A 24111-nucleotide genomic window follows, 5' to 3' on the forward strand; every position below is an offset into this window, starting at 1 on the left:
TCCCGGAGTGGCTGGCACAGAAGCAAGGTAGTTTGGAATCCAGTCCAGGCAGCTTTCTCTACAGGTGGCTTCAAGGATGGCTCTTTTCAGGATGATTTCCCCTACTTAAGCAGGGGAAGGAAGGAGGGGTGCCCAGCCTATTGGGGGAGCATCCTCCCTCTGTACCCTGCCTGTGATTGGCCCATAATTACAGGTTTATTGCCTGTATAGCTATTGTGTAATGACATGTTTGCAAATTAATTTTTATGGCTCCTGCCATTAGCATATACAGTGGAGGAAGGTTTCGTATTAATTACTACTGTTGTTCCCGTAATCCCGGGGAATTAAAAACCAATAAAAGAGTGACAACACAAACTGATAGTTTAGGGTCTTTTAAAAATAGTTTTTATTCTTTTCCCCTAAGTACAACCAGTGCTTGTGAGGGGGCGGGGCACGGGGCGCGGGGGTGGGGGGGAATGTGTGAAGACCCTGGTCCCTCTTCTTTCATCTAGCCCACCAGGAAGAATGCAGGCAGGTGATGGATGCAATGACCTTAGACCCTCCAGTCCGGGCCTGTGTGTCCTCGCCTCACAGGCAGCCCCGGAAACAAAGGGCGGCAGCCTAGGGTCTGGCGCGACCTCTAGGGTCGCGCATAGCAAAGTGGCTAGAGGCCGGCAGCGGCCCCTTCCTGCAACTTGGGGCCCAGGCGCCCTCCCCGGGGCCGCGCGCGTCTGGTCTGCCGCAGAGGGGGTGCAACAAGGATAAGAAGGCTGGGCCCCCACCTCCCTCAAAGTGCCCTCCAGAGCTCTTCCCCTCCCCCTGGGGGGGGGCTTATTCTGCGAGTTACCTGAATTCACCGAGTTTATTCGGATCTCAAGGCCACTGGTTGTGGACCCCTGATGGGTGAGAAGGTTAGAGAGCCGTAGCAGCAACCCTAGCTAGGGGCGGCCGTGGTATCTACTGTGCGTACCTGCGGACTAGGACTTGATGATCTGGGGTCAAAAGGAGACCATTAGTGTCACGTAGTCCCAACCCCAGGTAGTCGCGCCACGGGAGTGGGGTGAGCTTCTGTAAAAGGGCTTGAAAAACAAACGGTCGCATCTCGATACTTGTTTTGCAGCGTGTGTTTAGTAGTAGGGGCTGGTGTGTGGGTAAATGGATGCTGTCTCTTTAAAATCGCTGGGCTGGACAATGAGCGCACAGGATGTGGTTTGGCGGCAGGGTTTTTTCCCCTTCGATTTGGGGAATTATCACTTGGGGCCTTCTTGAGCTGGTGTGAACGCGCAGCGGCTGGGGAGGGGAGATACAGGCGCCACACTAACGCTCAGTGCAGTCGGTCGTTTGCTTAAACCAAATTAGCCCGGCTCTCGTTACTATGGTGCAGCCGGGGCTTGCAGAGTCCCAGTAATAGCATTTATTAGGTCTGTTTGCCTGGAAGCATGCCTTCCCGGATCTGATAATGCCCGGGTGCAGGAGAGTGTGGGAGATGGTATCAAGCATTTGATTACACTTGCAACAGGGATTTTTAAGGGGTAGGGCGTGGGGGGGAGGAAAGGAAAGAGAGAGGCCAACCACTGGCCCTAGCTCTCCCGGGCGCGGTCTCTGCAGCCCGCTGCGGGCTGCACAAAGGGCGGCCCCGGCCTCCCCGGGGCACGGTCGCGGGGGGGAAGGTCGTGCTCCGGGCTCCCGCAGCTGTCAGACGTGGGTGGGGAGGAGCGAGGGCGGGCCAGCGGCCAGAGCGCAGAGTTGGGCAGCCAGAGGGGGGCCTGGCGGCGCCCGCAGCCGCCCACTGTTTGCAAACGGCCGGCTCCCGGGCAGAGGGGATCACCGTGCAGTCGGAAGCGGGAGCATCCGCCTGGAGCCCTGGGCACCGGGTCTGGTCCGTAAGGCTCTGAGGCAGCACACGGGCAGGTCGCAAGTGGGACTCTCTTCACCGCGGCGCTCAGCCGGGAGCTCCGGGAGGACGCGGCGCAGACGGAAGGAGCCGCCCGCCGCTGCGCCCCTTCCCTTTCGCTTTCATTAGGGGAGACAAATCTGCTGTCAGGCAGCCAGCTTTCCAATTTACCGATAATGATTCTTGCATGAAAATTGATCGAGGGGCTCTCCACCGCCGCGCGCTCTCGCCTCCCGCTCTCCTGCTCCTGCCGGCTGCGCCCCCGCGAGTTCCTCCTCCTCCTCTCCCTCCTCCCCACCCCCTCCGTCTGAGTCAGTGGTGGGACGCCGGGCGGGGAGATAACCAAAAAGGGGGGGGATGCTGGTAGTGAGGGGGGGAGGGGAGCCTGCCCTCACCAGCGAGTGTCCCTAGCCCAAGACTTGTTTGTCGCCGCCGCCTCTCCCATTGACGAGGCGAAATCTGCCCCCTCGGTACTTCTTGGCTGTTTGGGTATTAATTTTCTCCACCCCCAGCACCCCTGCTGAGCGCCCCCCTCCTCCTCTCCGCACCCCGCCCCTCCTCACCCAGTAGCTAAGGGGAAACGAAAACAAAGCCGATTTCTCCTTGGCAACCAGATGCCCCCTCCCGCCGCCCCCCTTCCTTTTCCCTTCTGGTTCTGAACGTGAAACCCTGTTGGAAACAGGTCTCTTGACCCTCGCCCTTGACATTCAAATGGCTGAATGGAGGCGAGATTGCTGTTCGCACGTCTTAGGGGGTGCTTTTTTTCTCTCCCCTTTCCTCTCTCTCTCTCTCCTGTCTCTTTTTCTTTCCAATGAGTAATCCCTAAAGACCTTAACCCCCCAATTTCATCACCCTCACCGCCCCCCTTTATTTTTCTCTCTCCTCTTCTGCTCTCCCGCCCTCTTCCCTCCGCCAGCTCCCCCTCCTTTTTTTTTTTTTTTAATTTGCATCTCAAGTCCAAAAGGCAGAAAATACACACGCGGCGAAGACGCCGGGCCGCCGTGGAGGCTCCGGCCCTTCCTTGGTCAATTACCTCACTGTGGATCTGCTCTGGCCGAGGTGGCCGAACCTGCCCGGGCGCTGGACGGAAAGGCAGCCTTTGATCATCTTGGAGAAGGAAAAGGAAAAAACACAAACTGGTTTCTACCCACGGCGCTCCGGGGATCGCTCTTCTGCCTTTATTTTATTGTTTTGGACATTTTTGAGCGCCGTGGCTTGGACGCTGGTTTTGTTTCATTGCTGGGCTTGATTTTTTTCTTTTTCCTCATTTCCTTCTTCGTCCCTCTCTGGCCACTATGGAATTCTAACCTGAGCCATGTTCGGACTGAAGCCGCCTCTCTATTACTTACCAGGTAAGCAAGTCGTGCGCCAGGTCCTCGGGTCCCAAGACCAGGGCGCGTAGGGGCGCACAGGGGCGCGCTGCTCGGCTGCCCGCTCAGTGCGCGCTGCCGCGTGGGGCGCCCGGCCCCGTGCGCGTCTCGCTCCTTTTGTCTGCGCGGAGCCGGCGGCGCTGCGCCCCGGGCGCGATCGCGCGGGTGTGAAGTTACTTTCCCGCGGGCGGCGACCGGGGGGGCCCGGCCCCACTGCCCCCTCTCCCGATTCCCTGGAAGGTTTTGTTGTGCGAGGCCCGGAGGGGCCGCGGCCGCAGTGCGCTGGGCTTCCTGTTTCCTGCGCCTCGGTGCGCGCTGACAGCCTCTGCCCTGCAACTTTCAGTTTCGGGGGCCACCGCGGGAGAGCTGGGGAGCCCCTCCACCCTTAAGATGCTTGCGCGCGGGCGCGAGGGAAGCTAGAGAGCTCGGAGCGAGCAGGCGGGCGTGGGAACCCGGCCCTCCCCGTGGCTTCCCCCTCGGGTACCCCGGGGTCCGACTGCACGTGACCTCAGGTCGGGAGGGCTGGGCTGCGTGTGGCCGCTTCTTCTAAGAATGTGCTGGGTTTTTATTCTTTCTCTGAGCCCTGACACATAGTTTCTATTGAAGTTGAGGCGTCTGTGGGGTGCAGAAATGTTGGGGTGCTAAAGAAGCAGAGGGGTGGCCCTCGTGCATGACATGGTCTGCTGTTTTCTGCAGATAATTTGTGAATAGTTTTGCTAGGAAACGTGCACGTGGCTGGATGTTGGGTTAACATTGCCTTTTTCTTTCCTTGTGTGCTGTATGGATCCTGTGACTCTTGCCAGGTTCCTACCGCCCTGGAGTCCACAGAAGGAGATGTGGGCCAAGAACTAGCCTGGGCAGGACTAAGCTGCAGGGAGCTGGCCTTCGTCGTCCTAACCTAGGGCACACGTTGTAACTGAGTTAATATAGCAGAGACGAAGGGTCACAAGGAAGAAGGGGTAATGGAGGCAATTTCGCCTGCAGGACGGTTGTAGGTGGCCCTGGGTTTTCCTTTGTGGATGCTTCTGTGTCCGATGACAAGCCTGTTCTGTTCCTGGGGTGTCCAGCCCTTACAGTTGTTTATGTTGAGACAGGGTCTCCCGATACAACGCTAGCTGGCCTGGAACTCATAGATTCCCCTGCCTCAGCCTCACGTCCACCAAAGTGCTGGGATAAAAGGTGTGTGCCACAGGGCCTGGCCCCGGGCTGTTTTTATTGGAAGATTATCTCTCAGCCACTCACGTGTCTCCCTCTCCTCTGGGACCTGAAATAGCAATTGTCAAACCTCTAGCTGGACTCTCCCGTTCCTCTGTTCACTTCGGTACTTCCTTCCAGAGGTCTAACTAAAATTAGAGCCAGGAATCCCCAGCTTCCAACAGGGTCATCTCAGCAGGAGGCAGGTGTCCTATGCTGCTCAGCCACCTCTCCCCATGGGAAGGTGTTTGTGGCAGCCCCTTCCCAGCTGTGCCACAGATTGATTCCGCCGGTGTATCCCGTTAGCTTGCTGAGGAGAGCAAATAGAGTACTTTCTTTTTGTATTTGCAGCGCCTCTCTGGGGCCTTGGAGCTAGCTAGTGTTGTGAGAGGAATCTCTGTAAGTACTGGGCGGCTCAAAAGAGCACCCCACTCCACCTGCCATCCAAGGGCCGTCTGGTATATTAGCTTGTCAGGTGACCGACTCTTTATTTACGCAAGGAGTCTCAGAAGGAGAAGGAGGAAGTGTCAGACTGGGAAGTTCAAAGCAATTAAAAGAATCAGCCTTGGCTGGGATTAGGCCCTAGGCAGGCTGTTGTCAGCAAGGTGAATCCTGCTTTTCCTGATCCTTCAGGGAGGGGAGGGCTTGGCTCTCCTCCCCAGGGAGGAGGGCTCAGATAAATTAGCCACTGGATGAAGGGTTTTCTCTTACTGAAGTTTTATTTTTTGAAGGTCTCTGCCAGGGTTTCCACCCTGTGAGTTTAGGGTAGGATTGGAGCTCAGATGCACCCTGAGCTGTAGATGGTTTGGGGACTCTCCCACACACCCCATGGGGTGGGGACTGATATGTCACCCTGCTGACCAATCTGCCCAAGAGACTCAGCCATTGCCATTCTGGAAGTGTCAGGTCTGGGATCAGCTGTCAGCCACTTCAAGAGGGGATTTCCAGGCCTGAGAACAGTACGTGTCTGGTTGGCTGTGGTCAGTTAGCTTTAGTTGAGAGCCAGAGCCTTGGCCCCTACGGACCTGGACACTTGAGTTCTAGGTTCTATCCCAAGCCTCTGAGCCCTGGATTCTGCCCTCAAGATCTGGTCCCATCAAGGTGGCTATAGCAGATCACCAGGAGGCAGGGTCCAGAACCTACCCACCAGCTACTGTGGGGGACAGGGAGGGTGGCCACAGTTGGGTTGGCCCTAGATTCTGTCTTCTCTTGCCACACTGGACAACAGGTTTGAAGTCCAATTCTGCCTGTTCCCAGCCTGAACTTTGGCAGGTAAGGAAAGTTCCTGGAAGTCCTCAGTTTTCCCCTCTGTGACTTGGAACCACAGTGCAGTGCTGTGTTCCTAAGATTCAGAGTCCTACAGTATTAAGGCTCTGTTGGCATGAAGTACGCCTGCACTCTCATGGAGTCCCTGAAGGTTCTCTGACCACATAGCTTCTGCAGTAGTCATGGAGCCCAGGCTAACTGACCAGGCCTAAGATATCCTGCTCCACTAATTGTCCGACTTTGGTTTGAGGAGCCTATGAGGGAGAAGATTTTGGGGATGAAGTGTGGTTTGTTTTGTGTTTGAGAGTCTCATGTAGCCTGGGCTGACCCGAAACTTGCTGTGTGACCCAGGCTAGCCTCAAACTTCCTGTGCACTTTCCTCCATCCCACCCCTTAGGTGTTAGGGTGTAGAGTTAATGTCTACTCACTCAGGGGTAACTATCAAGGGGTAAAGTATATTAGAAATATATAGCTTAATGGAACACTGTAACAAGGATGAAACCTTTTGCAGAAACTCATAGAACTTAGTGGCAGGTCAGGGACTTGAACTTGGTGCTTTGGGCTGGTCTGGCTGACTTTATAGTGATAAGCGATTCACTGGCTAGAGGGTCAATCAGCTTCCCATGCAGAGAGAGGAAGGTGCAGGCTGCGGGCACAGGATCCTGTGCCCTCCATCTTCCTGCCGGTGACAGATGGTATCCTTTCTCTGGGGTCCCCTATCTAGCTTTCCTCTGCGTGCACGACTTACTGGATACCCCCGTCCCTGAACTCCACAGGACTTTGTGATCCGTGCAGGCGTAGACTGAGTGTCTCCTTTTTGCTTGGCCTCCTGCCAGACCAATAACGACAGTCGTAAAAATAAAAAGGATAATAAAATAAGGAAGAGGCTGTGGCCACTTCACATACGGCTTGTTCCACGCCAGACTTGCTAATTTGACGGACGGCGCTGGGTGGTCAGGCTGTGCTTGCCCCACTTGACAGCAGAGGAAACTGAGGCACCAGGGAAGCTGAGGTCACTGGAGCAGCAAAAGGAGCAGCAAAAGGCTCAGCTGGGCCCTGACCCCTGACCCCAGGCAGTCTGGCTCCAGAGTCTCTGCTTAATAAATATTTGTTGACCGGTCAGGGAGGGATGGCGGCTGGTATTGGCAGTGGCGCCCTCCTGGGGCCCCTTATCTTGTTCCTGACTGTTGGCTGACCCTGCCCTGGCCTCTAGCTGAACTCTTGGTGACCCCACCTCCCCCTGGATTCCCTGTCCTTAGCCAGGAAGGATGCTCTGAGACCTGCCATCAAGGGACTGGGTCCTGAGAGGGCCATGGCTAGTGGCGGTACTTAGCCTTATCTCTGTTGGGACATCTTCTGTGCCCAAAGCTGCCCCCTGAGGTCATAGTGAGTCATTCAGAGATAGGTGACCGGGCTGACCCGATGCCTTTCTGAGCCAACCCTAGCTTACTCTGCATAAAGTCGGGGTAGTGGAAGGATGGAGGTTTCCAAAGATTGCTCTCTGGAGTGTTCTAGCCTGCGTACAAGGCTAGATGTGGACTGTGCCCAGCACGTCTTGGGGGGGGGGGTGTGTATACAGGCCTCCCTTGCCAGTTACACCCTCGCCCGTGAGATCCTAAGGAAACACTGGAGACCTGCTCTTGGGCCAGGCTAAGTCTGCGAAGAAGGTTTGTCCATTTTTGCAGTGACAGAGAGACCTTCTTACTTACAGCTCAGACACAGTGGGGACTGCACCGGGCTCACAGCTAGCATTTTCAGGGCGGTCACTAATTAATCTCAGACACCCCTGAGAACTGGGGAGGGACTACCACATTTGGATCTGTGAAGACTGGGAAAGCCAGGGGCCCTTTTGTCTCAGCTGTGACTCGGCCCCTCTGGATGAGGTCAGGCCCTCTCACTAGGGCCTGGTCTGGCTCTCACCGCTGCTCAGTGAGATAGATGGTCATTAGGGTTCCCTCTGGCTTCGGTGTCTCTGCAATGCCATGGGTGGGAATCGATCTGCCCCTTCCTCTGACTTCTTCTTCACTCTTCCTGCTGTGCAAGCAAATGTCTGGAGGGCACTGGGTTCTGCCTGGAGGAGGAAGAGGAAGAAGAGGAGGAAGAGGAGGAAGAGGAGGAGGAAGAGGGGGAGGAGGGAGACTGTACTTCCTCTCTAGAGGAAGATGGCCAGTGGGAGAGCCTAGCCAGACAGATCATCCCTGGCAGAGCCAGCCAGGGGCCAGAGGGTCTCTGCCTCTGTAGCATTTACTCCGAGTGCCTGTCTGCCTTTGACATGGGTGAAGTGCCAGGGTCCAGTAAGCTCTATTTATATATGCAGCCGAGGACACTTGCCAGGAAGGCTCTCAGGCCTGCGCCTTCCAGTTTCCTGGGGGACTGGCTCTGCGCAAGGTTGGTGCTCCCACAGTCACTCTTTAGGAAGGACCAAGTAGGGTGTTCTTTTTTGGCCACACTGGGGCTTGAACCCAGAGTCTCGAACACACCAGGCAAGTGCTCTACCCAGCCCTCCTTTTATCCTTTTTTAAAAAATTACTTATTTATTAAATGTATATGAGTACACTGTAGCTGTCTTCAGACCCACAGGATGAGAGAGGGCATCGCGATCCCATTACAGGCAGCTGTGAGTCACCATGTGGTTGCTGGGATTTGAACTCAGGACCTCTGGAAAAGCAGTCAGTTCTCTTAACCGCTGAGCCATTTCTCCAGCCCGCTCCCCCACCCCCTCTCTTTTTTTAAAGCTTTGGGACAAAGGCTTGCTAAGTAGCTGAGGGTGGATTTGAACTTACTCTGCACCTCAGGGTGGCCAAAGCTTTTCACTGTCCTGAGTGCTGTGTTTATAGTCAGCTGCTTCCGGCCTGCCTCGAAATACACTTTGCAGAGTCCCTAGTAGTCATAGTGTGTGTGTGTGTGTGTGTGTGTGTGTGTGTGTGTGTGTCTGTCTGTCTGTCTGTCTGTCTGTCTGTCTAGAGATGGTTCGCAGGGCCTCGAAGATGCTAGGCAAACACTACACTCCAGACCCTGAAGTGACTGACCTTTCCTCAGAGAAATGAATGGTAACACCTATGGGTGATGACCAGAGGAAGGGCTTAGTGCATGGGGACTTTTCCCTTGTGGGTGGTCCATGGACTGAGGTGGACTCACCAGGGGCCATGCCATAGGAGGGAAGACGGGAGTTGAATGAAGGGATAATTCAGATATCATGTTCTTTCTTCCTTTTTAAGAGCCCCATACAGATTTAAGGTCCTTTTGTTAATTTAGGAACGTAAAACCGTGATGTACAGCTTGGCTTGCTCGTAAAATCACAAAGTGTGACATATTTAGATCCCCGAAGGCTTGGGGTAAAAGGGAAGGAATGGGTGAGAATCTTTTTTAACATGTCTTAGGGGAGATTCATTTTTCCGGCTTTCCCCCCAGCAGTGCCAGACGCTGTACAGCTCCTCAGGGCCTCATCGCTGCCTCCCGAGTTGTGTGGAACTCAACTGGAAATGGGGGTGTTTGGCAGGTGGCCAGGCCCAGATCCTGCCCTCAGCCCCCAGCCCCCAGGCCTGCCAACCCCTGGACTCCCTTGCCTTGTTGGATCACACTTGCTCTGCCTTCCGCCCATCCCCACCCGCAGCGAGGCCGGAAGTGCCCTCTGACCAGGCCTGGCCCACTGCCCAGCCAGCCTTTGGCTACCGGCTTAATGGCCTGTACGATCAGGAAGTCACCAGACCCTTGGTCTCCGAGGAGGTCAGACTGCTGAGTCCTCCTCGTCTATGGGGACCAGTGTTGCCTGGCTCTCCTCCCTGACAGGCAGTGCAGGCTGGGTACCTGGGCTCCTGGCCCTGCTGGGCAACTGTGAGTCCTACAGTGTTGCTTTTCACCGGGAGCATGTGTGCCTGGCCTAGTTCCACACTCCGTGAGGTGGAACAGGGATTGAATATCAGGGTGACAAGCTGATTCTGAGCTCCCCGCCATCCGGGGCTTTCCTGTTCTGTAGAAAAGGTGGGGGTTGGGGATTTAGCTCAGTGGTAGAGCACTTGCCTAGGAAGCGCAAGGCCCTGAGTTCGGTCCCCAGCTCTGAAAAAAAGAACCAAAAAAAAAAAAAAAAAAAGAAAAGGTGAAGGTTCAGCTTGAGTTGGAGGCAGAGACTGTGTCCAGGAGGAGACCCCAGCCCTCCTCCTTGGTGGTATTTTTATAGCAAGGTTCCAGAGCCTTTGAGTCACCAAAAATCAGCAGGGCTCTTGCAGAAGTCAAGGGTCCCGACGGTGGGGGTCGGGGGAGGAAGTAGGGCTCTTTGTGGCAGCCAGACATGCGCATGCAGCATGCATCTGATCCTGTGGCCTAGGAGTGGCTGGGGACTGGACCTTGTCCTCACAGCCCAGGCTCTGCAGAAGGAGGCAGGGCATGTGCTGGGCCGGACTCTTGGGGCTTTGACATCTGTGGGAGTGGTAATAGCTTTGGGGTCAGACGGGTGTTGGGACTACTCTTGGGAGTGTCTTAAATGTCATCACACCTCTGAGGTCAGGTTCTGTGAGCTGAGGGGACCCAGAATTTTTTTGTTTTTGCTTTTCTTTGTGTTGGGCATACACATGCTACTACATACATGTGGAGGTCAGAGGACAACTTGTGGTGGTCAGTTTTCTCTTTCCACCATGTGGGTCCTGGGATTGAACTCAGGTCATCAGGCTTGGCAGCAAGCACCTTGGCCCACTGAGCCAGTTTGCCAGCCTGACCCAGAATTTTGTTGTTGTTGTTTAGTTTTTTTTAAAAAAAAAAGATTTACTTCTTTATATATGTGAGTACACTGTCACTGTCTTCAGACACACCAAAAGAGGGCATCGGATCCCATTATAGAGGGTTGTGAGCCACCATGTGGTCGCTGGGATTTGAACTCAGGACCTCTGGAAGAGCAGTCAGTGCTCTTAACCACTGAGCCATCTCTCCAGCCCTTTATTTTTTAGTTTTTATATTTATTTGTTGTTCGGTTTCTCAAGACAGGGTTTCTCTGTGGCCTTGGCTGTCCTAGAACTCACTCTGTAGACCAGGCTGGCCTTGAACTCAGAGCTCTGCCTAGCCTCTGCCTCCTAAGTGCTGAGATTAAAGGTGTGGACCATCACTGCCCAGCTGACCCAACATTTTGGAGGTGTCAACTCAGTGTGCCAAGCCCAGGTACCTGGAGGTACAGCGGAGAAAGTCCCAAAGGATTGCCTTGTGCAGTGGCACCTGTAGTTTTGAGAGACATACAGGGGTGTAGAAAGCCAGGATTGGGTACTGGGTGACCAGACCCCGCCCCCCCCCCCAAAAAAAAACCCAGAAGGTGTTAGCTTTGTCAGATAGGAAGGCCCTAAGGTGTCAGGGTTGGAATGGCTGAGGGGAAGGAGGGCTAAGTGTGGAGCGGATGTCTGAAGAGCAGCGTAGGCCTACAGAGCCTATCACTACTGTAGATCCTCTGGCTGCTGGGTGACGGATGGCTCTGGGGTGGCTGCTCTGTGGCTTGGAGCCATGAGATGGCATTTGGAAAATGTCCATGGGGCTGTGAGATTCACTCATGGCCATCTTGTCTGGAGACCTTGTTTCTGCACCTCTGGGAACTGGAGGATGGCGGTGTGGTAGTAAGGGTTAGAGGGTGTCTGAGGGGTCTGCAGCTTGTTTTAAGTCTGTCCACTGCAGCGCTACCTAAGCCCAGAGCCTGATGGGAGTCAGGGCTGAGCACCTCTGGGCAGGTTACCTAACTTCTCTGTTTCCTTGTGTGCTTCTCCTGTGTACCATGCAAGGTTGTCTGTCATGAGCATTGGTAAGTGCACAGGCAGGTAAGTTCCGAGCGTGGAATGCTCTGGAACTGAGGTCTGCCTTATTCGTGGAGTATTAGTTCTCTCTCAGCTGTGGCTTCAGGCTGGTGTCAGAGCAGAGACCCTTCCCAGGTTGATGCCTAAAGGAGGGCCTTACTTATGGACTCCTGCAGGATGCCAAGGAGCCTAGGCTCTCAAAATGGTCACCCACTGGTGACAAATCCTAGATACGAAAATAGTTCACCCTGCAGGCTCCCACACTGGCCTGTGTCCCACCCCAGCGGACCTCAGTCTTCGGGGATAGAAAGTTTTTCTGACTGGATCCTCTCCAGGGAGAAGGTTTCGGTATCGGATTCTTCTAAACGCTTCTGCCTTCTGCCCCCTGAATACTCCAGCCTCACCCAGCAGCCATGGAGCCCCAGGCAGACAGCACCTCATCTCTGACCAGGCCTCCTTTGAACTGGCCCCCAATGCTGCCCACCCCCTTGTCACTCTGGCTTGTAATTCATTTAGGATTAGCTCCCAGGCCTCTCACAGGTCTAACTTCTGTTGTCTTGGAAACCGTGTCAACCGTTTGCTGGTTTCTGTGATTATCTGACGAGAGAAGAGGGGGGGGCAGCAGGGATATGAAAGAGGGTAAGGGGGAGACCGCATGGGTCTTAATGGAGCTCTCTGCGGAGGCCTGGGAGGCACAAAGGGGACGGGGTGCCCTCAGACCTACAGCTGTGTGGCAGGGGCTCCCGGTGGGGGCTCTCACCACTTCCTACCACTCTGGGAACATGAGAGAATCACCCCCTCACCTCACCTTTACTTCCTTTATGTCAGATCCTCTGAGGACCAGAGGCAAGGTGTTATTCCCATCCCCCATCTTTATGCTGGGAAAGTTCCCTTGTGGGCTTCTCCAGACACAGCAACATTGAGAGGCTGGGGGAGGCTGTGAGAGGGGGAGGAGGGGGAGGCTGGGGGAGGTTGGTATCACCACCTGGGAGGAAGCTGAGCAGTGCAGATTATAAACCCACCCCCAGGATGCTGGGAACAGGATGCCAGACAGGTCCGGATGGCACCAGTGTGCCATTGTGGGCTGGCCTCTGTCCCCTATGCCTGCCACTGCAGCCACAAGTAGAAGATAAGAGAGGGACTTGTCTGTGGCAGGGTGCCTGAAGGGCCCTTTCCCTGTCAGGCTTGGCGGTTGGCTCTGGCTACAGGCAGGGGCCTCAGTGGGCCCAGATGAAGCACCCTCCTCCATGGGCTTCTCAGTGCGGCCTGGGCTTCCTCACAGCCTCTGATGTAATGGCAGGGGCTTATGCAGAGGCCCCATGACCCCCTCCCCTCCGGGCCTGGCCTCAGATATCAGGGCCTCTTCCACACCATACTCTGTCCGTTAGGTTAGCCACAGGAGAGGGAGGAGCCCCACCGGGCTGGGCTCGGCTGGAAGGAAACTATCCCTTGATAGGGTGGGAACCATGCTGAAGAGAAGATAGGATGGCGATGTGGAAGCTGCCTGTTGGGAGAACAGTCAGCCTGTCACAAGCTCCTCGGGAAGCCTGCTTTTCCAGGTAGGAGGCCTGACTCTGAGACTGGACTAGACCCTGTCCCCTAGAGCTTGCCTTTCGGTTTCCAGACAGTCTAGGCTGTGGGCCTAGAGCTGGCTTGGACCTAAGTGTGGAGGCTGGAAGGTCCTGCCTTGAGAGTTCATAAAGTAAATCCCCAGTTTCAAGCCTACCAGCCCCGTGACGATGGTATGAGGGTCTGCACACAGGGTGCAGCTCTGGTCACAGGAAGAGCAGCCCCTCCCTGGAGTGAGGGGCCAACTAGATGCCTTTCGGGGTAGCTGCTAATGAGCCACATCTGATTTTTTATGAACCTCCCTGGTAAATTATTAATTTGGGCCAGAAATGAAAGTGTGGAATCGGATAAGTTCATGAATATTCATGGCTGAATCGAGCACGGGTTGATCGGTGGCTGGAGCAGCCAGCCAGGCTCCTGACCCAGATACGGGGCAAAACTCTGGGAACCTCCCCCTCCCCTCGCCCTTGGCTGTAGGTGGGGCTGGTGACTCACAGCTCACACACGGTGTAGTGGCCCACGCTGGAATGACAGGAGCAGAAGTCGGAGGCCATTGTCACTTGTCAGAGCCATGCCTCCCTGTTTCCAGACGAGGGTCCCCTTAGAGGATGGATGACATTTGGGTCTGGGAAGCTGATGTGAGGGCCACTGGGCCTCCCTGCTGCGGCCTAAGAGTTTCCACCTAGGCGACTGTATTAGCCAGTTGGCATCTCAGGCTGCTCCAACCGGACCTTTTCCTTTTGCCTTGCCTGGCAACTCTGTCCAAAGGCTCCAGGCCCAGGGAGGGCTGCCTGGCTCTGACCTGCTACCTGGTTACACCTCTGTGCAGACATGTTTCCCTCACCAGACTTCAAGGCTCAGCCCTACTAGGTGCTTCTCCCCCAGCCCCAGGTCTGTGATAGTGGGACTCTTGGGAACCCCATGAATTCAGAAACCAGATCTATTTTGTCAAAAAAATTTTTTAAGATTTATTTATTATATACGAGTACACGGTAGCTGTCTTCAGACACAGCAGAAGAGGGCATCGGATCCCATTATAGATGGTTGTGAGCCACCATGTGGTTGCTGGGAATTGAACTCAGGACCTCGGGAAGAGCAGTCAGTGCTCTTAACCACTGAGCCATCTCTCCAGCCCCTTGTCAAATTTTTTTAACACTACTTTTGTGTTGCGGGGTGGGGGATTTCCAGCCACAAGGCACCTGTGGAGGTCAAAGGACAACTTGCAGGAGTCTGTCCCCATCGTCCATGGTATGGGTCTCCTCTGGGTCTGTGCGTGGAAATTTAGACCACCAGATTTGGTAGCGAGTGCCTTTATCTGCTGAACCATCTGTTTTCCTGGCCCAAGACTTTGGTTTTTGTTTTTGTGTTTGTCTATTAGACAGGGTATTGTTATTCAACCCAGGCTACCCTCAAACTTTCCATCCCCCTGTCTCAGCCTCCTCACTGCCGAGATCACAGGGCTTCAACCCCCAACCCCTGGCTAGGGCCTAGGATCTGGGTTTGCAGAGTCCTTGTTAGAAGGGCTTGGGCAAATTGCTTGCTAAACTTCAAGCCTCTGCTGTATCCTATTTAGGCTGTAGAAAGCTGGTTCGTTAAAGTACTTGATGAGGCCAGGTGTGGTGGCACAGGGCTGTGATCCCAGCATGCGGGACACTGAGGCACGAATTGCTTCTGTGAAGGCTGTCAGAGATGAAGGGAAAACGCTCACAGCCTCAGAGGCTGCCTGCTTTGGCCATCCAACCTGTTGTGCCCTGGGCTCCTCAGGACCACCCTAAACTGTGTGGGTTTCTGTTCCTCTCGAGGCTTGCTTTGCCCCTCCCTAGACCTGGACAGGCTCCCTGTGTGTGGAGCCAAGGGGTTTCCCCCTAAACCTCAGGTGGGAGGGATCTGCAGAAGAGAGTGAGGTGTCTGATGGGCCCACAGTGAGCTGGTGAGCTGTGGCCCTAGGTTCACAGGCCGAGCTGGCCTCTGTCCTAGAAAACCTGTCCAGGGAGGTGGCTCCCAGGCCAGATGGGATTAAAGGTCAGTTCTGGGGCTTCTTCAGGGCCAGGGAGCTCTGAAGGCCTTGGTCATGATCAGTGTGGCCATCAGGGACTGTATAGCCCTGGGAGTGTCCTCTGGGCCCAAAGTGTGGGTCCTGCCTCCAGGACCTCACCTTTGGCCTTGTTGATGACTGTGGCCGGCATCCACCTGCCCTGCAGAGTCAAGAGCAGCAGAAGGGGTTTTATTGGAAGCATAGAAACCAGCACGTCCACTCTTTGGCTTTTAATCCAGAGTCAGAAGCCTTTGACTCAAGGCTCTGTCACCTCCAGGGTGCTAGGAGGCAGAGGGAGCAGCCAGCCAGCATGTGGGACCGGCGCAGTGAGCCGAATGGGCAGGATGCTAAGCAAACAGGCACCAGGCAGCAGTGTCCCGGCCTGGCTGGAAAGAGACGTTAGTGCTTGGCAGCTGCCAGACAGTTCCTGACACCTGGCCGTGCCAGGCCCCGGCGGTGGGGAGGAGTGAAAGTCAGTCATAGGTCTTGCCTTCTAGACTGCAAGTTCCCTGCACTGGATCCTGGGATGTTCCTGACTCCAGCCTAGAGCAGACTGGGAGGCCTTCCTGTAGGAGGTGGTGCCCCACGTAGAAAGGGGGACCGTGGAGCCAGGGAGTGGTTTGCCTCTCAGGTGTCACAGCTTGGCTGGGTGCTCTGAAGGACCTCAGGCAGTGCCCTTGAGTCCCCACGGGGAGACACCCTCCCCAGGCCGTGCCCTAGGAGTAAGGCTAGATCTGTGTTGTTACCCCAGACCCAACACCTGGCTTCATGTCAGACACTTAGGAAGCTGGTCGTGGAACACTGCCTCCTGTTTCTGAGTTGGATGGTGGCTCCAGGGTGGCCAGCAGAGTTAGAGATCAAGGCCCCAGTCTCTAGGAAGTACAGAGGGCAGTGCAGGTCTCAGCCCTGAGGCGGTGAGGACATTGACAGGTAAGGGCTCCTAGAGGGAGACTGCTGAGCCTGAGGCCTGGTGTGTGTGTGTGTGTGTGTGTGTGTGTGTGTGTGTATGTCTATGTCTGTGTGTGTTTCTGTGTGTGTCTATGTGTGTGTCTGTGTGTGTGTCTGTGTGTGTGTCTGTGTGTGTGTTTGTGTGTCTGTGTGTGTGTTTGTGTGTCTGTCTGTGTGTGTCTATGTCTGTGTGTGTGTCTGTGTGTCTATGTCTGTGTGTGTGTCTGTGTGTCTATGTCTGTGTGTGTGTCTGTGTGTGTCTATGTCTGTGTGTCTGTGTGTGTGTCTATGTCTGTGTGTCTGTGTGTCTATGTGTGTTTGTGTGTGTGTCTATGTCTGTGTGTGTTTGTGTGTGTGTCTATGTCTGTGTGTGTTTGTGTGTGTGTCTATGTCTGTGTGTCTGTGTGTGTCTCTGTGTGTGTGTGTGTGTAGTACACACACTGGAGGGATGAGCAGGGACAGGTCACAGAGCCTGTTTGGGGAGAGTCGACAGGTCCTGCCTGCTGCGGCAGGTCACTGTTAGTGGAACATATTCAGAGCCTGGGGATACCCTGGAGGTGCCCTACACAAAACAGGGAAGTAAGGTTGGGGTGTGGGCAGGAACCCCTGAGGGAGATAGTTTCTTTCTTTCGGTTTTCTTAAGATTCTATTTATTTGGGGTTGGGGATTTAGCTCAGTGGTAGAGCGCTTGCCTAGGAAGCGCAAGGCCCTGGGTTTGGTCCCCAGCTCTGAAAAAAAAAAAAAAAAAGATTCTATTTATTTTATGTATATGAGTGCACTGTCACTGTCTTCAGACACACCAAAAGAGAGCACAGATCCCGTTACAGATGGCTGTGAGCCACCATGTGGTTGCTGGGATTTGAACTCAGGACCTCTGGAAGAGCAGTCAGTGCTCTTAACCTCTGAGCCATCTCTCCAGACCCTGAGGTAGGGTCTTTAAAGAAGGGGTAGGCCCACTATTGTGGGTGGGGTTGGCTTTGCCTCTTCCTGGTGGCCCCTCCCCCTCTTCTCCAGAGTAGGTTAGAGGGCAGCAGAGCTGGAAAGAGATGCTTAGCTGGGGTTCCACCGAGCAGTAGCTCCTCTAGGTGCTAGTAAGTTCCCAAAAAGGGACCCAATGGTCAGTGGAGCATTCTGGGAGGGAAAAATACAGGATGATGACCTAAGGCATCCCAGGAGAGGAGTGTGGAATAGTTGCCTAGAAGTGGGAAGGTGGGGTGTTATCTGTGTGGTCTGGGGGTATGGGAAAGCTGTTTTATACTTATGGGAGACTTGGATCACAGATAGGGGCCGGAGGGGGGCTTCTGTGGATTCATTCATCCACCCTATTTCTCACATTGAAGAGGAAACTGCACAGAGAGACTGAGTGGCCCCCGGGGTGGGATGTACAACCAGTCAGTGGTAGGGCAGGGTTTAAATTGCACTGTTCAGATTGTAGATGCCTTTTTTAGCCTCTCTGGTTTCTTAGGCCCACAACTGCAGGGTCCTGACCCCAAATGCATGGGCTCTTTGGGTCTCTTTTTTTCGTGCATGGCACAGAACCCCATCTTTGTGGTGGTAAACTAATCCACTGAGGCACTGGATTCTCTCTTCCCATGAGTCCGTGTACGGCAGGCCTTGTGTGGACAGTGGGTCTTAGAGGCTGGTTCTCAGGGTCTCTGTCTAAGCCTCAGTGTCCCTGGTAACACAGAGGTGCCTCATGCTGGCTGTGGCGACGGCTTGTGGCGATCGATGGCTTAACTCAGAAGCAAGTGGATCTCTGAGTTCACGGCCAGCCTGATCTACAGAGCGAGTTCCAGGACAGCCAAGGGTACACAGAAACCCTGTCTGGACAAACAACAAAAAAAACTTAGTTTGTGAATTCTGGGGTGTTCAATGGTTGTGTTCAGCACCGTCTCAAGTCCAGAGCAGGTGTCCAGGAGACAGCAGCTTCCTTTCCCCAGGAGGCTCTCAAATGGACACAATTTTGTTTTGTTTTGTTTTGTTTTTGAGACAAGGTCTTCCTGTATAGCCCCAGCTGGCCTGGAGCTCTCTGTGGATCAGACTGGCCTCAAACTCACAGATATCCACCTGCCTCTGCTCCCCAGTGTCAGGACTAAAGACATCTGACAGATTGCACACTTCTTTTTTTTTTTCTTTTTTTTTTTTTTTTCTTCTTTTTTTCGGAGCTGGGGACCGAACCCAGGGCCTTGCGCTTGCTAGGCAAGCGCTCTACCACTGAGCTAAATCCCCAACCCTGATTGCACACTTCTTGTCCACAAGGTCCGTGTGTTTCTGAGGATTGAAGTTCTGGAGAAATTATTCCTGTCAGAACCCCATCCATAGAAAAGAGACCACAGTAGGGACGGTGGGTGATAGAGCCATTGTGTTCTTCTCTCACAGTAGGGGTAGGTCCAGCACCAGGCAATGCAGGACTTCCATGGTCTCAGCCTTCTTGAACCTAGTCTGGAAGAGACCATCCCACCTTGGTAGCACTGGGAGCCCCTCCCCCTCACATCCCCCTCCCCAACCACCCTCCCTGCCGACTGTGACAGGCGGCCCCAAGCTGAGTTGTTCTTGGAGGACGTCCAGTTAGTCAGAGAGCTGGCTTGACTGCACTCCTTTGAAAGAGAGGAAGCTATCGAGGGCTGGCCATGGAAGTTGTATAAGGGTAAATGGCTCTCCCTAGCAGGCAGCCAGAACGCTCCTCTTCTGTCTAAGGAAAAACAAGGCCTGTGAAAGACCCAGTGCCCACCATTCAGCTATAGCCCAGAGAGGGAAAACCACTTGCCCCGGGTCACACAGCGCTTGGAGGCAAGTTCACCCAGGAGGGCTCCTGGCAGCAGCTGTGCAGGTTAGCAGTTCTGACATCCTTACTGCCCCTGTCCCAGCCCTGCTGTGTCTAATCCCGCAAGCCACAGTCACCCAACCCATGAGCTGTCTCTCCTCTATTGGACAAGGCCCAGGGGTCAGGCCACAGGCGTGGCTGTGGCCTATCGAGGAGGCCCGAGTTACACTCAGCCCCTCTTCAGGCTGCTGCACTGACTCTAAAGGGTGCCTTTGAACAGGACGCAGACCCAGGCAGCTGCCCTTGTATAGCTTAGCTTGGATTTGAAGGGTTCGCTCTACCCCCTACCCCTAACCCCACCCCCAACCCCCGCCATAGACCCTTTGGTGAGGAGGGCCCCCCACCTTAGAGCTCAGCTGCAGCCAAGGTGGGAGGGAGCATCCCGGAGTCTTCATCCCCACCCCCGCAGTTCCTTGTGTCTGCGCTTGCTCTGCCCACCCCAGTGCTCCCACGGGTGCAGTAAGCTTGCCCTGAGCCCCCAGCAGGCCACGGTCCCCTTACCCTGCCAGCCAGTTGCTGATCTTAAAGGTTAATCCCCACTCTGTAGCTGGATCCCAGCCCCTCCCGCCGTAGCCCTTTCCGCCCCAGTTAATTAAATCCGCTCGGCTATTGTCAGAAGAGAAACTCGGGTGTTTATTGCGCCTCCAGAATGTCAAAGGCTCGCACGGTTTGAAGACATGCTGGCAGGGAATAGCCCGAGCATATGTCTACGAGGCCGGGGCAGCTAGGCCACTGCCACCTCCGCGACCTGCGGCTGCTGCTGCTCCGGCTGCCGCTAACTGCCTCCCAGACAGGCACTTGACAGGGCCTCGTGTACCAGGGGAGCCCTGGCTGAGCCCCCAGGGGAAGATCAGCTCAGCTCATAAATATCCTGATCCCAGAGACTGCTTCACCAAGAGGAATTTAAAAGGCAGAGGAAGGAAATAAACACAGACCGGTCCTCCTGCACCACGGAGTGGTGAGCCCCTTAGAAGACCCTGAGGGGGCAGCTTTCCCTTCTCTCCCTTTCTCCCAGCCTCCTTGTGTGTGCATTCACATTTTATTATTATTAGGCAGAAGCGTATGGCTAGTTGTGATTTTTTTTTCTTTCCTTCATGGAGTGGGGCATCAGATGGATGTGTTCATTTTATGGGGATTTTTTTTTTTTTGTTGCTCTCCCCCCTAATAATAACCGCTTTAAAGATGCTTGACATGTGTAACTAACAGCTGGTTTCCTGTTGTGGAAACTGGCCTTTTATTTCGAAGCAGGTTGAACTGTCATTAGTGGTATAATTAGGTGACTGTCAGCGTACAGCAGAAAGCTGCTTAATTGTAGAGACGGCTTTGCGAGGGCTCCCGTCTTTTTACGGCTGTATTTGTTTTAGCTGTTTGAATTTTCATTGTATTTTGGCATTTGGTATGTTGCCTCCGTTTTGTTGGGGTTTTTCTTTTCTTCCTGTTTTTAGTGCGTCTGACAGCTGTGTTCATGAGCGCCTGGTCCCGAGGACAGCAGGCAGGCAGCAATACTGGAGCCAGGATGCTGGTCCCACACTCCCGGGGCCAGGCTGGAGTCAGGAAGGAGGCCAAGGGAAGGCTGGCCGCTGGCACGGACCTGACCTCCCCGAATGGTCATCTGGGGATCAAGCTTTATCCCTTAGTGCAGGCTGATGAAAGGGGGAAGCCTTACAGTGTGAGTCCCTAGTATACAGTGTGACTGGGGTTTCTGGGTAGACCCCAGCTCCTGCAGTGTCTACCACGGCCCAAGGTCTGTTCTTCAAAATCTAGAGTACTGTTTTTACAAAGGACTTTAAAAAAAAAAAAAGGATTTATTTTTTTGTGAGCACACTGTCGCTGTGTTCAGACACACCAGAAGAGGTCATCGGATCCCATTACAGATGGTTGTGACTCACCATGTGGTTGCTGGGAACTGAACTCAGGACCTCTGGAAGAGCAGTCATTGCTCTTAACCGCTGAGCCATCTCTCCAGCCCACACAAAGGACTTGACTAGAGGCTGAGTCCTGAGCACTCTCTGGCTGGCTGGTATCTCTTGCCGCCCTGAGCCCGGCTAGCCGTAGGCCCAGAGTCTGCTCCTCAATTCCACCTTGGAATTTCTTCCCAGTTCTGGGTGCTGTGTGGGTCTAGGGTGCTGTGTTGACTCTTGGATGTTAAGCGTGGTCTGAGAGGTCCTGTGTGGGGTCCTCATTGCTATGCTGAGTCTGGGATGCGGTACAGGATCTTGGGGTACTGTTCGGGTTTTGGGGTGCTGTGCAGTATGTCTGCTCTGTGTCAGGAAGGATGTAGGAAGTATCTGTCCTACCCCTGCTGGACTGTGTCACACACTTTCCCTGGGAGCCAGGGTGGCCTGCAGGTAGGTCGCTGTTCCAAGTTTGCCTTGAGGTGGGTGCCATTTGTCACTGAGAGACGTGCCACAGGAATCAGGGGCTGTGTACCTGGCCATCACAGCTGCCCTAACGTTCCACGCTGCTGGGATGTGTACACTGACCACAGGTCCCGGGTGAGGACGCTCAGTGTCACCCTGCCTGGAATATCATAGACAGGAAGCTGGGGTCCTGCAGGTCAGGTGACCCACGTCAACACCCCTACACTGACTTCCTTCCATGGTGGGGAAACTTGGGGAGTCCAAGTAGTGAAGGTATTTGTGGTAAGGAAGAATTGGGGAAGGAATAAGTGTAGGCCGGGTCCTTGTGGAGAAGAAGGGTATAGATTGGGGCTCACCTGGAACCCCATGTGTCACCTCCAGGATGACAGAAGCTATGGGGGGAGGGGAGGCTTCAGGGCAGCCAGAGCAGAACACAGGCCTTTTGTGACAGGGACAGTCTCCTGTCCCCAAACCTGGTCAGCCGCAGAGACATCTGACACCCCATAGTCCTTTGTGCTGCACCTGACAGAGCTGGGAATTACTGAGTACCTGCTGTATACCCCATGCGGGGGCTGAGTCACCCTCTGCCCACCCGTGTTCCCATTGCACAGGAGAGGGAGGGGGTCCCTCCAGGCACTGGCAGGACCTAAGCACAGGACAGAGGCTAAGGGGTCACTGTTTCCCAGAGCAGTTCTGTAGAGATGGCCAACCCCTCTGCCCGACTTCAGAACCCGTGGCCAGAGGATTCAGGGAGAAACCAAGGTTGACAAAGGCCAGGATTCAGATCACTGCCACCTCTGCCTCTCTGCAGTTCCAGTGGGGCTATCCAGGCTGCTCTGCAACCCATCAGCTGTTGCTAGTGGATTCCTCCCTGGGCCGACCTCCGTCCTGCCTGTGAAATAGGGTGGTATGGTGCTGTGCAGAGTCTGGGGCTGCTGTGCAGTCTGGGGGTTCTGCGTCAGGTCTGATGGTACTGTGATAGGTCTGGGGGTTCTGTGCTGGATCTAGGGGTAGTGTGTGGGGCGGGGATTCCATGCAGGGCCTGGAGTGCTGTGCTGGGTCTGAGGATACTGCAGTAGCTGCCCGTCCACCTCTCTCTTCTTAGCTCAGCAGCCTTGCTGGGGGAGGCCGAGGCCTTTACTGTAGAGTCAGAGGCAGCGGTGGGCCTTTGGTTCTTGGTAAACCGCCTTCTCCCAGCTCGGCCCTGGCTAACAGGCTGTTGGGGATGGTGGGGGTCTCTCCCATGGAATCTTGGCTCTACCTTATATGCTCTGTTGGCACCTGGGAGGTGGCACCAGGGTAGCTGCTGGCTAATTCTCTCTGGAGTGTACGGCGAATGGACAGATGACCCCAGTTGGCCTTGTTGCATTTAGTGCAGGGTGGGAAGTTTGCCATAAACAGCGGTCTCCCCAGTGATAGGCCTCTCTGGACCCCATACGGACTGGTTTTCACCGGCCATACCCTTTGCGCCTGTGCGACAGGTGTGCGGTTATTGTTGTCAGCTTTCTTCTGCGAGGAGCAGAGTCCTGGAACGGGTGACCGACTTGTGCCGTTGGTCCTGGGTCAGGAATCTTAATGGTGGGATTCAGACCTGGGCCTGCCCTTCCCCTAAGCCTCAGGTCTCTTGGTCCATTAGGTCAAATGAGTTCCCAGCCCCGTCTCTAGTCTCTAGTACTGGGGACTCACACCTGCTCCATTGTGCTAGGCCATGGCGTGTGTGTGTGTGTGTGTGTGTGTGTGTGTGTGTGTGTGTGTGTGTGTGGTCTTGCCTCTGCCCTTGTACCCACAGCTCCTTGCTCGTTCAGACCTCCCCTCATCAGAACCCCACCCCCAATACTCTCACCCTTGTCCCGATCATCCTGACCCATCATGTTCCTGAGCCCCTGAGACTAGGGGTAGGGGCGTCTCCCAGCTGAGCGAAAAGCTCTCTCTAAAATAAGGGGTCCAATTCACAGGTTCTTTGTTCTTGCCTCCAATGAGGTACAGGTGCACACAGAGCAGCGCACGGAGAGCGGGGTGTGTGAGTGATCAGCAGGTGCCCACCAGTTGGAGGGAGCAAGTCCGTAGGGAGCCCATGGTTTAGGGTTCTGCCTACTTTGGGCTTCCCTTCCATGGACAGAGACAACTCTGTGAGAGCTTGGGGCCCCCGGAGTGAGTAGGGCAAGGAAATGGTGAAGTCCTCTCTACTAGCCAGAAGTCTCTCTCTAGCCAGAGGTCCCTCCCAGGGGGCGGGGCTTCTGCCCGGTGTGAGGAAAAGGCTCCCGAAGACAGACCCACCCACTTCTATTGAAGCCTAGCTGGGGCCAGCTCTGGGGTCCCGCCAGACACAGCCTTGCTTTGTGTCCGGGCTCCTTCTACAGCCACCGGGGTGGGGGCGCTTTGTATTGTAAATTTCCATGGAGAATTATGTCTTAATGTATGGTAATCCACCGACCCAGGGGCTGTGCTGTCTTCACGCCTGTGGGAGTCTAGACCGCCACTGGATGAGGGATGGAGGGCACAGGTGACGTGTGGGGGTCAAAGGGGCGTGTCCTAGAGACCCAGGGATTCCCAGTGTTAAGCTTCGGAGACCCACTGAGGGCAGGTTGTCTAGCCTAGCTTCCTGCTTACTGGCCAGACCTCCAAGGAACCTGACTCTGGTCTTAGGCCAGAACTGGCGGTGGGGCTCTCAGCATATCAGGTACTGGCGCCCGATCCTTCCGCGCTGAGAAAGACACGTGACTTCTTGGCTCAGCACAGGCTTGGAGTGAGCTTGGACACATTCGGGGCCACACTGAGGGATGTCTCTGTGTACCTGTCCTGTGGGTGGAGGTGGGGGGTGGATGCTAGGGTGGGTGTCGAGGCCATGGAGAGGTTCAGTGAGCGGGCCTTCAGTGGTTTTCCGTTCAGTCTCTGGAGGAAGGGGCC

The 24111-nt window shown here is 54.8% G+C and overlaps 1 protein-coding gene and 1 long non-coding RNA gene across 8 annotated transcripts in view; one reads left to right on the forward strand and one right to left on the reverse strand.

Annotated features, from left to right (window-relative positions):
• Positions 1 to 24111, forward strand: part of Gse1 (Gse1 coiled-coil protein) — a 355080-nt gene that overhangs the window by 260329 nt on the left and 70640 nt on the right. For 4 of the 7 annotated variants that reach the window (XM_087594691.1, XM_087594694.1, XM_087594696.1 and 1 more), the window contains exon 1: positions 1736 to 3225. The exons of the other annotated variants lie outside the window; for them this stretch is intronic. In XM_087594691.1, the coding sequence (XP_087450817.1) occupies positions 3189 to 3225 (37 nt within the window). In that variant the 5' untranslated portion in view covers positions 1736 to 3188. Of the gene's footprint in view, positions 1 to 1735; positions 3226 to 24111 lie in introns of those variants that run through there. 7 annotated transcript variants of the gene reach the window in all.
• Positions 362 to 3315, reverse strand: LOC147999489 (uncharacterized). Its single transcript, XR_015644213.1, has 3 exons — positions 3223 to 3315; positions 2907 to 2980; positions 362 to 1992 (listed from the first exon to the last, which is right to left on the reverse strand). It is a non-coding gene; the product is annotated as an uncharacterized LOC147999489 (long non-coding RNA).

This window comes from Rattus norvegicus, chromosome 19 (assembly GCF_021556685.1).
Source record: "Rattus norvegicus strain SHRSP/BbbUtx chromosome 19, alternate assembly SHRSP_T2T, whole genome shotgun sequence".
Lineage (NCBI taxonomy): Eukaryota > Metazoa > Chordata > Mammalia > Rodentia > Muridae > Rattus > Rattus norvegicus.